This window comes from Cricetulus griseus, chromosome 7, assembly GCF_003668045.3.
Source record: "Cricetulus griseus strain 17A/GY chromosome 7, alternate assembly CriGri-PICRH-1.0, whole genome shotgun sequence".
In the NCBI taxonomy this organism is placed as follows: Eukaryota; Metazoa; Chordata; class Mammalia; order Rodentia; family Cricetidae; genus Cricetulus; species Cricetulus griseus.
The window spans coordinates 8935506-8950045 of NC_048600.1; the positions used below are offsets into that span (position 1 = coordinate 8935506).

Genomic DNA, 14540 nt, shown 5'->3' on the forward strand with positions numbered 1-14540 from the left:
AAAAGTATGGGCATACATCTTCAAAGGAGCAGAGCTGATCCCAAAGGGCCTTCCCTTTCACTAAAAGCAATTCATTCTCACTAGAAGTATATCAAAGTGGCTGTGGGCCTTCTGAAGAGCCAAATATAACTAGCAGATAATCTAAAAGGGCTGACTGATCACATGCCAGATCACCTTTGATTTGCTATGTTGTGCAATCTTTGTACATGTCTGTGTGTGCATGATGGGACTTATTTTAAAAAATTAAAAATATGTACTTAGGCAAATATATTGACAGCTGGGTGGGAGAGCTTTCTTTCTGACAGGAGCCTGAAGTCAACAGTGATTACAAAACGAGCAGTCAAATAGACTGCCACTCCAGACTCTGGAAGATAATAAAATTCCCCATGGGAAGGAGAATTAGAATTAAATTTTACTAAGTTTCAACAACCTTAAACCTATGCAGAGCCAGTATTACATAATAATTAGCAAATGGCACCTGTTAGAAATAAAATCCAGGCAGAAGCCCCAGGACTGTGGAGCAGGAGAGCTGACCTGGCGACCATATCTATGACCTTGTAAAAAACTTACTCAAAATAGGTCAAAGACCTAAATGTGAAACACTGAAATTGACAGAAGAAAACACAGGCAAAACTCTATAGGATTTAAATATAGGAAAAAATTTTCTGAATAGGACCCCATTTGCCCAGGAATTGAGGCCAGCAACTGACTAATAGGACCGCGTTAAACTAAAATTCTTCTGCACAAGTAAAGAAACAGTCAAGCAAGCAAAGAGGGAGCCACAGAGAGGGAGAGAATCTTTGCCAGCTATCATATGACAGACAATGAATATACAGAATATATAAAGAACTTTAAAAAGCAAACAACTATTCAAAAAATGGACTTGGGATCTGAATAAAGTTTTCAAAATAAAAAAACAAAAATAGCTAAGAAATATGTCAAAAAAATTTATTCTGATGAGGAAGAGAAAGCTGAATGACAATAGAAAAGGCTATACTTTTTTTTTTTTAAGTAGAGTATGACTACTGTATTAGTCACTTGTCCTATTGCTGTGAAGAGACACCATGACCAAGGCAACTATTATAAGAAAAAGTATTTAACTGGGGGCTTGCCTATATTTTCAGAGGTTCAGTCCATTATCATCACGAAGCATGGCAGCATTCAGGCAGACACTGAAACAATTGCTGAGAACTACATCCTGATCTGTGGCGGGTGGGGGGGAGACAGACAGACAGACAGACAGATTGACTGACTTGACTTGACTATGGGCTTGACAGAGGCTTTTGAAACTTCAAAGCCCTCCTCCAGTGACAAACTTCCCCCAATAAGGTCACAACTCCTACTCCTTTTAATCCTTTCAATTAGTGCCACTCTCTGGTAATTAAGCATTCAAATATATGACCAACCATACCAGGGCCATTCTCATTTAAACCACCAGAGCACTGACAGCTGTGATTCCACTTTAATATACACAGCTACAAGCCACAGGCATTACAGTGAACAGGTTTCCACAAGCACTGATTTGATCCTCACCTATATATACAATTAACCTGAACAGGCAACAGCACTCAGCCTAGAAGATTTCACAAGATGGACTGTTTCTAACAGCTTGTCCTGAGTTTGTAATTCCCTCTCTCATGGCTTTTAGAATCTATGGTAATCTACCTTCATGTATGATGCAGCATTTTCTTCTTAATTTTTGGCCATCTGTCACTTAAAAGTCCACTATGTAGAGAACTCAATGTAACTACCTATAACTAAGTAACAACCTGCAGACTGTCAGTAACTGGCCAGACAAATCTGGACAAATCACCTGACCTCAGCACACCTGCATTCTTTCAACAGGACTAGGACACGATTGAGCCCCTTAGAGCCCCTTCTGCCCCCGTTGCCATCCCTCCTCAACTTTAACAGTTTATCATTTAGCACTATGCAGTATTGGAAGGAAACTAATCTTTATAGAAGTTAAAACATTTTGCCAGGCGCACATTTGCAAGGTGGTGCACGCCTTTAATCCCAGCACTCAGGAGGCAGAGGCAGTCATATCTCTGTGAGTTCAAGATCAGCCTGGTCTACAAGAGCTAGTTCCAGGACAGTTTCCAAAGCCACAGAGAAACCCTGTCTCGAAAAACAACAACAACAAAAAAAAAAAAAAAAAGAAAAAGAAAAAGAAAAGAAATGAAAACATTTTAATTTTAAAAAACTTTTGTTTTATATATACATTTGTATTTTAAGCCATTTCCTTTCTCTTGAAAGATGTAGTAATTTCAACACTGAAGTACCACACTGTGAATCAGAAGAGCTGGAAAAAGTTCAAAGTGTGAGCCAAAAGGCTCAACAAAGACAGAAAATTAGACAAACCATGGATTCATCCTGTCATGTGATCTGGCCAATTTCTGAAATTTGGGGATTGGGGAGATAAAAAGATTTACCCCCTAAAGTACTGCCCTGCAAAGGCAGAAACAACAGCTCCTTCTTTCTGCTCCTCAAGAAGAAACATACACCTCTTTTGCTATCATGGCACAGGATGAGACGATGAGGCGGCCCCAACACAGGAAGGCCTAAGGAAGAGCAGCCCCTGCAACAGAGTGACATCACTCTGCTTTTACGTCTGTGCTCCCGACTCAAAGCTCGTTCTCAAAGTTCGTTCTCACCATCTGACACCAAAAGCAAGACCCAAAATCCAAGCGGGCATTGTAGCCCAGGACAATCCCAGCCCTTGGAAGGTGAAGTAGATGGGATTTTATTCTGGGCTGCACGGTAAATTTGAGGCCAGCATAGATACAAAATGAGATTCAGGATTACAGGTTAAATGCTGAGGTCACAGAGCTACAAAGGAAAGTGACAAAGCTGAGCTTTGCAGTCAATCAAATTCTAGCACCTGTAACCTAAGAAACGACAAAATGTGAGTGGAATATAAGCCATCTCATTCTTGCAAGTGCCACATATGCACACTAATTGCAGCAATAGAGAGACTGAGTGTCACCACGGTACCTGTGTCTGCCTCATGGCCCGTTCCACTCGCCGTGTGCTTCCTCTTTCAAGCTTTGTCCGGAGGATCAAGGCTGACGTCTGAATGGCCCAGAACTTTGGTTGTGAAAGTAAACACTAATGGAAGAAAGGAGGGCAGAGAATGAAGGGATAAGCCAAAGGTGCAACTCTTAGACACCCCCACCCCCCCACCAAAAAAAATCACAAGACAGTTAAATGCAGATTTGATAACCTAAGCAAACAAAAAAAGTGGGGTCTTTTTAAACTCGTATTATAGAACATTAGTGTAAGCATAGGAGAATCCTTTTTAGCTGTAGTTAATAGTGCTCAATGTTAGGAATAACTTCTAACAAAATTCTTTCTTAAAAGGGGCATCCTAAGAAAACTAACCTACAATGAAACTTAAAACATGCACATACTGAAACCTAACACCAGAGAGAGCAACAACAGTCCTCAAACAGAGCTCAGGCAGAAACTTTAACTAGAACCAGCAGTGAATGAAACACAGTGAAAGTCTGGGGGAAACAGTACATGGGGACTGCTTGGTATAACAGGCACACTTTAACACAGAACTGGCCCTGGGTGGGCACCCCAACAACAGCCTTCATTAAGGCTTGTTACAAAAAAAGGGCTTCTTTATCTGAAAGTTGATGCCATCCTTCATCATCATGTGTTGGCTCTTTATGCACAAGCATTTGCTTGTCTCTGGAGTCAGGTGTGGAAGGCACCCCTGTCAGGATCCAACCAGTCTTTCACAGCCTGATGGCTCATTAGAAGCACCTGGAAAAGGGCTTAGACCTTAGACTTGCAAGAAGAGCAGGATCTTTCCAAGAGCTCCATAAGTAATGCTTAAGTGCTATTACAAACTATTAAGTAACACAAGTTTGTCTCTGGTCAAATTGATCCATTAGCTCACAATGTTCATTAAAGGGTAGCATGAAGACAGTCAATGCAATATTAGTGACTCCAAAGTCCCTAAAACTCCTCACTACCCCCTGCCCAGCTTGCTCGTTCACTCCCTCAATCACTCCCTCCCTCCTCACTCACATTGTCTGTCTATCTCTATAAGCTCTTGCTTTCTCCACTCACCACTCACCTTGCCCATGAGTGGCTTTGCCTTTTATTTCCTTTCATTAAAAAAATATAACTTTTTAGGTTTCACCAGAGTGTTTCCACACACATGTGCAATTATACTTCATTCTCCTTGGTTGCTGCCCCACTGCTCTCCCCGATGGCCCCACCCTCCTCTAGTAGCTCCTCTTCCTTCCCCAAGATACTCCCCTTTCTCCCTTCTTATCAAATGTGTCTCCTCACTCTCCTTTCCCGTTCCCTAAGGATCTCTGCCTCCCTTCTGTGAGCCACCCATTTTTTAACTCTTAGACCAATCTCCCTACAATTAAGAAAATGAAGATGGGAGCTGAAGAGATGGCTCAGGGGTTAAAAGGCCTGACTGCTCTTTCACAGGACCCAGGTTCAAATTCGCAGCACCCACATGGCAGCTCACAATTGTCTGTAACTCCAAAATCTGACACCCTCTCACAGACATACACACAGGCAAAACACCAATGCACATAAAATAAGAATAAATAAATTATATTAAAAGAAAATGAAGGTAAGAACAAAAGTTGATAGCATTTTGTCCCAGAGCAACACTCTGTCATTTTATAAGATTTTCCAAATGAAATCAGGCACATTTAAGTGAATAATTTAAGGTAATTACCATTCAGAAACTGATGATACTACAAGTCAGAACTCAAGGACAGAATAACATAAAAACGAATGAAAGAACCTGAGAGATAGAGACACAGAAATGCGCAAAAATAAGAAAGCAATGGGGTGAGGTCTTCTTGAAGTTTGTTCATTAATGCACTTGAGCCCTCACTCTGCAGGAACTGTTCACAGGCTCTAAAGACAGCAGCAAGCAACAGACAAGTCTCTGCACCCAGAAATCTAATGATGTCCTAATGCAATGTCTTATTCAATAATTTACTTCCAAACTAATTTTTGTAACTAAAATGCTTATCTATTGTTTGAAAAACAGCTTCTAAGAAAAATGTATAACCTTCTTTTGCTAGTTTCCATCAACAATCCTACAAAGAGAATGCATTTTTCCAATGTGAACAGGAATATTTATCACTATAAGGCCATGAATAACAAAATAGACGACAGTGAAAATGAATTCCCAGGATACAACAGTGCTGAGAATCGAACCCTGTGCCTTATGCATGCAAAGCAAGCATTTTACCACTGAGCTACATCCTACTCAGAAAAGAAATTCTTTAAAATGCACAACATTTTAAAGTGAGGGCATCTGCAGCCCTGGCTCTGCCCCTGCACTTAGTGGTTCTGCAAACTTACTTTCTTTTTGTCCTATCACTGAGGTTACAGTCTGTAAACTGGCAGTTACAAGACAGAAGAGAGCACACACGGTAGGAAGTCTTCCAAACCAGCCAGGGCTGGATTACAATCGCAGCTCCACTCTACCAGCTTTTTGACCCTGGGAAGTTGTTACCTTCTCTCTAAAGCTAAAGAACCCTCCTCACTTCTCAGAAATGTGAACATGAAATAAATATGAGCAGTGGGGCTTTGGAAACCTATGAAAGCAGCCCCTGAAGCACCTCTAGCCCTCCAGGGCCTCTCTTCCTATGCTCTCAGCTAAAGTGCAGAAAGTCACCCACCAGGGCAGCAGGCCAGGCCTTTCACTTCTCAACTGTACTCGCCTCCCAACTGCTCCATCAGTTTGCCAACAAGAACAGTGTGTGTGCAGAACAGAAAGGCTCAGGGATGCCCCAACTCTCAATGGTTTACACACCAAATGCTTGAGGACAAGAGGCCTGCCTTTAGACTTTCATATGGTATCACGCCTTTAATCCCAGCACTCGGGAGGCAGAGGCAGGAGGATCTCCGTGAGATCTCCATGAGTTCAAGGCTAGCCTGGTCTACAAAGCAAATTCCAGGACAGTCAAGACTGTTACACAGAGAAACCCTATTTCAAAAAACTAATTAATAATAATAACAATAACAATAACAATAATAATAATAATAATAATAATAATAATAATAATAAATCCTAAAATGCAGCATTAAGCAAAGAAAAAAATAACTGAACAGGAGCTCCACACAGTCGATACTTACTTGGGCCAAGAATTGTATTTATATTTTCACAAGCAAACCTAACAGTGACAATAACCCACTGCCTAGGCAACAGGCAATAGTACCACTGCTTAAAATTCAAGCCCAAATCTACACATAAGTACAGGGAGAAGTGATTCTGTTTTCACTAGGTCACACAAGATCACTGCTCGTAATTCCATTCCATTTAGAACCTTAGCCGTGATGACCCCACTGTCCACATGACCAACTCTGCCTCAGCTTAATAGCTACCGTGCTCTGGATCGCCTTATCTAAGTAACTCCATCTTCACACAGGGATTTTCCAATGCTGCATCCAGTTTGGTCCAGAGCAAAACTCTATGACTCACTGCAGGTACCCAGGGAAGGGTGAAGGAACCGACAGGGCATATTGCTTGCCTTCTTTGGCAGAGGGTGAAGTATACACAGGTGTAACTGAACAGTGGTGGTGGTTATAAAAAACTAAAGTACACTCAACAGGTAGGAATTCATGTCCGGTACTGTAACCCTGCCAACCACAGGTGTCATTTTCCTAAACCAATATAGGTTCTAACTGTACTCTAAATATGTATTCTTACACCCACAGGGAAGTTCAGCTCTCACCCTCACCAAACAAGCCTCGCTTTTGCAGCAGATGAGGCTACTATAGTGCTGGGCAAAGTCCTTCTGTGTATGTTTATCTTATTGGTTGTTGAACAAAGCACTATTGGCCAATAGGGGAACAAGATAGATGGGACTAGGAGTCGAGGAGAATTCTGGGAAATGTAGTAAAGAGAAGTCTTATAATCCAGGCAGGAAGCAGGCAGACTCAGGACAAGAAGGAAACCACTCTCTTCCTCCTCCTCTCTTCTCTGGGAGCTGCCATGTGAGCCCGACAAGAGAGGACACATGCCGCCAGCGTCCTCGATAAGTCTTTATAAAATATATAGATTAAGAAATCCTAGCCATTGGCCAGCAGCATTGTAATTAATATAAGACTGCGTGTTATTTTGGGTGCCCACATGGCGGCAGGGCTCGGGCGGCTTGGCGGAAAGACTTATCATTACACTATAGAGATCCACCACTGATCAAATACAGAGGATAAACAACCATGGAGAAAGCAGCCCCAAATGAGACATCTACAACATTACCCTACACCCAAGGAATAGTGTAGAAAAGGGGTGAGAATTCTAAGAATCAGAGAATCGTGATACCAGCTATCTATGAGATAGTGCGTTCTACGTATGTCAGGGATGCCATACCAATGAAATCTCAACAATATAGTTGCATAAACAGGCCCGACATGATGACCATACCGGCTGACATGTCAACATAAATAGGGGAAGGTTTACAAGGCCCCATGCCTAGATGAAGAGTCATAGACAATCAATGGCTGTCATGAGAAAGAGAATCTCCAGGGACAAACCCCTTGACAGGTTATATGATCCCAAGTAGTCACCCTAAACACATGTACATAGGAGCAACACTAAATAGACTCAGTAGGTTGTACATGATATGTATGTACATGTACATATATGTAACAATAATAATTAATGAAGAGATCATGAATTTGAGAAGGAATGGGGACATAGGAAGAGTTGGATTGGGGAGAGTGTAGAAATGAAATACAGTACTTACATATAGAATTCTCGAGTTACTAACAACAACAAAAAACCCCACCAGATTGTGGAGGTATGTCTCAGCAATAGAACATTTGCATAACATATCTAAGACCCCAAAGATCAATCCCTAGAAATGGAGGGAGTGGTAAAATTTAAATTTTAAAACTCACAAATTTCTTTATAGCATTCCCTAGATAGCACTAGGAATATTCTGGAGCAAGGACACAGTACTGTAAAAGACAAGTAGCTACTGTGAAAGATGTTTATTACTATAAATCAGATCACCTGTAGCTTAAGCATGCATTATAGAGTACCCCAAAATTTTAAACTCATTTTTCTTTAAGACAGTATGTTCCAAATGCCACATAAAACTTTACAATCTGTTTGGAAACAATCTAACCTGAACTGGCGCACAAAACAGGAGAACGTACTGAAACTGACCTGGGTACCAGTCCAAACTCTGCCATTAGCTCCCTTGAGAAAGATGTCTAACACTATGAGAGCTGACTTTCTCATCTAAGTGATAACAGGAGCTGACCTAAGGATGCTTTCTGCTCTGAGAGATGTGTTTCTATAAAGGTCCATCTGTCCCATGGCAAATGACAACACAGAATGGTTCCAGATTATTTAAGATGCTTTGTAAAGGGACCCATGGGTAGACTGCTGGCCTAGCGACAACCATGCTGGAGTTCAAGAGTAATGGAACACATCTGTGATCCTAGCACCCAGGAGGCACAAGGGCTGGCAGTTCAAGGCCATTCTCAGCTACAAACTGGTTTCAAAGTCAGCCTGAGTTACATGAGACCCTGTCTCAAAAGTAAATTCTTTCCAAATTAGCCTGAGTCCCTCTTCTTCCCTAACCATTGCTTATACAGCCATTAATAAGTGGGGTCAAAGCCTAAGATGCCATATTCATAAGGAGGGAAAAAAATGGATGAAATTTAGCTGACTTTACAAATTTATGTCACCTCCAAAATCCCAATAGCATCATGACCCATGCTTTCCTTTGTTGAATTTTAGTTTTTGTATCCTGAAGCTGAATTCAATTCTTTAAGATTTCATATTTACTAAATATCTCTCTCACAGAGTTCTTTACTATTCAATAGAAGTGGCAAACGTAGTTGAGAAAAGCTATTTGTTCAGGTGCCCAAAATGGTAAAGATACGATTTGACAATTCTGAAGTGGCCCAGGGGCTGGGCATGGAACTCGGTGGCTTGTGATGCGTGAGCCTTGGGCTCAATCCCTACTACCAAAACAAACACTCGTTGTTAATATAGTCTAGTTTGCCATTTTTATGCTTAAACTTTATTAGCCTGCTCAACTCTCCTAAGGTCTCCCGAACTTTACCTTTCTGGCTTTATAGCTTGATCTTCTACATTTATAGAGTAGGCCTGTCTGAATTAACTTTGTTATGTGGTTGGTCTGGGGTTAGATGCCTGTTCCATATGGAGATGTAAATTATCCAAGGTCACTGACTGGAAAGTCTACTGTGCTGCAGTGCCTCCTCCAACATACCTGGTGAACGGCATCCGAATGGCTCTCTTCTGGACCTCTGCCCCACTGGCTGCCCTGCATCTCCTTGTGTCTTTATTCAGGGTTTCCTAGGCTTTGAAGTGCATCAAACCAACCACAGGGCTCGTTGAGATGCAGACTCCTGGGCCTGAGCCCCAGAGTTCTCTATCAGTCTGGCTCAGGTGGCGGTAGGAAGACTCTCCGCTTCTCAGGGCCCATAGCTAGTGCTCTGGTTGTCACTCAAGCGCCACACTTTCATAAGCACTGCCTCAGTCAGGACAGCTTCACAGGGTATGCGGCTTCCAGCTCTCCTCCTGATTCCCTAAGAAATTCTCCACTCCTTGCCTTTCTGTATAAATTGGAAATTTATACAAAACACCAATGCAAATGAAATAAAAAATAAATTACTTAAAAAAAATAAATAAATCTTTTTGTATCCAACAAGTCTCACTGTTAAAAAGAATTAGGGTGCGAGTACAAAGGAATCTTAAGTTTGTGTGCAGCCCCATAATGTATATGAGCTGGGATTTCTACCACTTCTGCTTATAAAAAGAACGGAAACCATTACATTAGATTAACATGTACGTGCTATTTTAAGACACACACTCCCTCTCATTCTCAACTTACACTGACCAAAATCTCCCAAAAGTTATTTATTAGACCAGTAAGTAGGCTTTAGCATGTATATTTTTTATAAGCTCTTAATGTTTTTATTTTAGTGAATATTGAAATAAATGCTACTCATCTCTTTTATTTGTGTTTACAATGTTGTTTTTTGTTTGGTTGGCTGGTTGGTTGTCTTTCATGGAGTATGCTAGTTTCAAATCCTGGGTCTCAAACATGCTAGGCAAGTTCAACAACAAGCGATAGCCCTAGCTATTTATAGTCACAATGATTTATAGTGAAAGAGCAATTCTCTTCAGCAATCTTTGATAGGAAGTGTAAGAAGATATCCTGAGAACTGAAGGGAGACACTCACTACAACGCCAGAGAGAGCATTGTCAGCCCTTACTCCCTCCCGGTGAGGCATGCACCTGAGCCAGGGTGCAGACCCTGCCGCACCACCTGAGCAAACTCCTAACAGCTTCATATGAAAGCCTCAGTGAGATGCAGGAGATGGCTCCACAAGTAAAAGAGACTTCTGTGGGGGCCTGACAGCCTGAGGTCAATCCCAGAACCCAAGGTAGAAGGAGAGGAGTGACTCCTGAAAGTTGTCCTCTGACTTGAAGCACACACAAAGTGCACACACACACACAAATAACGATTAAGTTTAAAAAGCCAGTGAGCACCACTTTAATTCACACTATGCAGCACACATGTTCCTTATGCGGGTATAGGATGTATGTATACTTATTTTATTCAGCTAACTTCCTACCACCTGCAACATTCCCCTCCTGCCTGAGACAAGCAACAAGAATTTTAGCACTATCAGAGAGGATCTGGAGAACTGTCTCTGTTAAAAATAAGATTCCTTTCCTCTCTTCTGACTGCGCATTTTGAATACTCTTCCAAATGTCACTAAGGTCTTTATTCAACTGACAAGCAGTCTAGTGCTTTGGACACAAAGCAGCTTCCAGACAGTTTTTTCCACAGGTAAATCAAAGCCAGCTCTGAGCTCTCCTTGTTGGGTCCAGGATTACTTGGCCACCTTACACCAAAGGGATGATGCCCCCCCCCCCCCCCCCCCCGGGCAAGCTGACCAAAGGAGTGAAGAACAAAGAAATGCTATAAAAAGCAGAACTATCTCCCTACTTTATGATCTACTTAAAACACTATTTAAGTTAGTGTAAGTTTAAAATCCCTAGTTTAAGCTGTAAATTGTTCCCAGGAAAATGGAGCGGCAGTCCAAACCCTCTATCTTTGCTGTGAGAACACTTCAAGTCTGTCCTGGGCCTGATTTTCCTTTTGACCCACTGGCTGCCCAGACTCCACCTTCAACAAACGGGACCACAGAAACCCTGTCTGCCTTTCACAGCCAGCCTCAAAGCCTGCCCTAGACAACAGAGCCTTTGCTGATGCTCAGTCCTAAATGTGTTCTTCCTTTCTCAGTAACCAGGTGATTTACTTATTGGTTCCATAAATGTGTATAATCTTCAAACTGCTTCATTGGCAATTAAATCTGTGAATTTATTTGATCTGGTCTAAATTAAAAATTCCATGAAGGTAAGTTCCATTCCTTTACTTCTTCCACAGTTTATTTCTCCCAAACTGTATACAGAATTTCAAAGTGAGTTACAGAGTACACAAATGCAATCCCAGGCATCTAAGACTAGCTTTTTAGTTTGCCACAACCATGAACTTACTATGTTCATGATCACAACTAAGTCACAATTAGGTATCCACCCTCCTGTCAACAACTGTCTGCTTCCAGCTCTTGGGCATCACAACATGTGCAACTATTAAACACTCCTGTATGTGTCTTCATCACAACATGTGCAACTATTAAACACTCCTGTATGTGTCTTCATCACAACATGTGCAACTATTAAACACTCCTGTATGTGTCTTCATCACAACATGTGCAACTATTAAACACTCCTGTATGTGTCTTCATTACAACATGTGCAACTATTAAACACTCCTGTATGTGTCTTCATTACAACATGTGCAACTATTAAACACTCCTGTATGTGTCTTCAGATGCAGAGGGAAGAGATTCACTCAGAATGGGCTGTCTGGTGAATCTGCGATGCACAGCTTCCTGATGCCACACTCAGTGAAGTGGCCGAGCACAGATTAATCAGTCTTTAATCCTACTGTTTACTCTTCAAATTACTTCTGTAAGTCACAATTTCCTTCCAAAACCATGAAAGTCTACTAAGGAACAGAAATTACTTGCACCTTTTTTCCTTAAACACCCTGGGGCACTACCCACATTTCGGTCAGTGAGCTCCAGTCTCCACAGAGCTATAATAGGCTGTTGCCACTTCTGTACAATCTCAACATGAGGGCTAACCTTCCACATGTTCAGCTTTAACCGTGAGCTCATGGTACAACTCCTGTATAGAACTGGAGTACTTTCCCCTGGAGAAGACCGTGATTTGGGCAGCCATAGGCTGAGCAGCATATGAATTTTAGGTGGCTTTCAGACGTGCCTGAAAGTCTTAAATCATTTAAAGTGCTATTACCCCACCCTATCCAACCCCCAGGGACTCCAGCCCTCACAGCTGCTTGCTACCTAGGCTTCAGGTGTCTGCCCTGTGGCTTCTGTCCCTAACTCCAGCTCCTGGGTTCTTGCATGTCTGTGCATTTCTAAGTAAGAAGAATTGTTAGGTGCCACTCCAACCTCTCTGGCAATGCCTTAATAACCCTTGTATAGGAAGGCAGGTCTCCCAGAGTACCTTGTTGACCACACTGCCACTACTGAAGGTCTATAATAATATCCCTTTATTTCTAGCTCCCTATTTCCAGTGTTACTAAAGACAATAGCACAGTGTCTCCAAAAAGGAAGGCACTGCTAAAAACCCTGGAAATAGTTGATGTAGTAGGGACTAGAGTTCTAGGGCAAGGGACAAGGTTAAACCTGTAGGCAGATGGACAGAACTTCAACAGAGACCATATAAACATGTCTCAGAGAACCAGCTCATGTCTTCAACTCAAAAAAGTCATATGCCATGTAGATTTTTCCCCGTTCAGCAAAGTTATGAAAATATTATAGGGAGTTCTTATATAACTTTCCTGAATTCTTTTAAAATCTTTGTACTAAAAATGGAATTTAAAGATTTAAAACAATTAAATCATACTAATTAGATATTTGTCTGTTAACATAAGTTGCTTAAAATTTATTAGTTTACTAGTGTATTAAAATTCCACTTATTTAATGGATGTCAATTAACTTATACTATTTTAATATTCAAGCCTTCTGTCCATAGAACCCACTCATCTTGGCCATCTTCCTACTGGCCATTCCTGTTGCCTCTAAATCAACAAGAAAGGAAAGGGAATTCAACAAACTATTTTCAACACCAATACCCTATGTAAATGCTAAGGATGAAGTATACCCTAACTACAGCTTTAAACAGCATCCACCCCTCCACCCCTCCTTCCTTCCCTTTCTCTCCTTCTCTCTGCCCCCCCCAAACAGGGTTTCTCTGTATACCCCTGGCTATCCTGTAACTCTCTGTAGACAAGGTTGGCTTTGAACTCACAGAGATCCACCTGCCTCTGCCTCCGAAGTGCTGGGATTAAAGGCATTTGTCACCATATACAACTAACACATTTCATAAATCTTGAGAAAACTATTCTGATTTTTGCCTCAGAAAAGTGATAAATACCATAAATGAGAACACTGAGCAATTTCACATTGGGTATCCAATCTAAAGTTGACTCCCCTTACTTAATACATGCCATAAGTTGAATGTTTTTGTGTTGTACTTGTAACCAAAACAAAAAATAAATAAACTATATTAACAGGCAGATCTATTTGATAAGTGAATTAACCTTAAATAATATAGTTCTATAATAAGCCTCCTCTTTAGTGAATGTATCCAGTACATTAAAATATACTCAAATTCATTGCACACATTGATCTGTTTGGACAACAGTATATAGCTACCTACAGTCGCTAATGCATCTCCTCTCAGATGCAGAGCTGCAGCTCTCCTTTGCACTCCTCTCAGATACAGAACTGCAGCTCTCTGCTCTAATGCATCTCCTCTCAGATGCAGAGCTGCAGCTCTCCTTTGCATTGATGCATCTCCTCTCAGATGCAGAGCTGCAGCTCTCTGCTCTAATGCATCTCCTCTCAGATGCAGAGCTGCAGCTCTCCTTTGCACTAATGCATCTCCTCTCAGGTGCAGAGCTGCAGCTCTCCTTTGCACTAATGCATCTTCTCTCAGATGCAGAGCTGCAGCTCTCTGCTCTAATGCATCTCCTCTCAGATGCAGAGCTGCAGCTCTCTGCTCTAATGCATCTCCTCTCAGATGCAGAGCTGCAGCTCTCCTTTGCTCTAATGCATCTCCTCTCAGATGCAGAGCTGCAGCTCTCTGCTCTAATGCATCTCCTCTCAGATGCAGAGCTGCAGCTCTCCTTTGCACTGATGCATCTCCTCTCAGATACAGAGCTGCAGCTCTCTGCTCTAATGCATCTCCTCTCAGATGCAGAGCTGCAGCTCTCCTTTGCACTAATGCATCTCCTCTCAGATACAGAACTGCAGCTCTCCTTTGCACTAATGCATCTCCTCTCAGATGCAGAGCTACAGCTCTCCTTTGCACTAATGCATCTCCTCTCAGATGTAGAGCTGCAGCTCTCTGCTCTAATGCATCTCCTCACACAGTGAGTGTGAGGACAGCAATGGGCTACCTC

At 41.8% G+C, this 14540-nt stretch overlaps 1 protein-coding gene across 1 annotated transcript in view; it reads right to left on the bottom strand.

Moving 5' to 3' along the window:
• Positions 1–14540, bottom strand: part of Ttc27 (tetratricopeptide repeat domain 27) — a 125108-nt gene that overhangs the window by 73057 nt on the left and 37511 nt on the right. The window contains exon 10 of the mRNA XM_027426079.2: positions 2995–3108. Within this exon, the coding sequence (XP_027281880.1) occupies positions 2995–3108 (114 nt within the window). The remainder of the gene's footprint in view (positions 1–2994; positions 3109–14540) is intronic.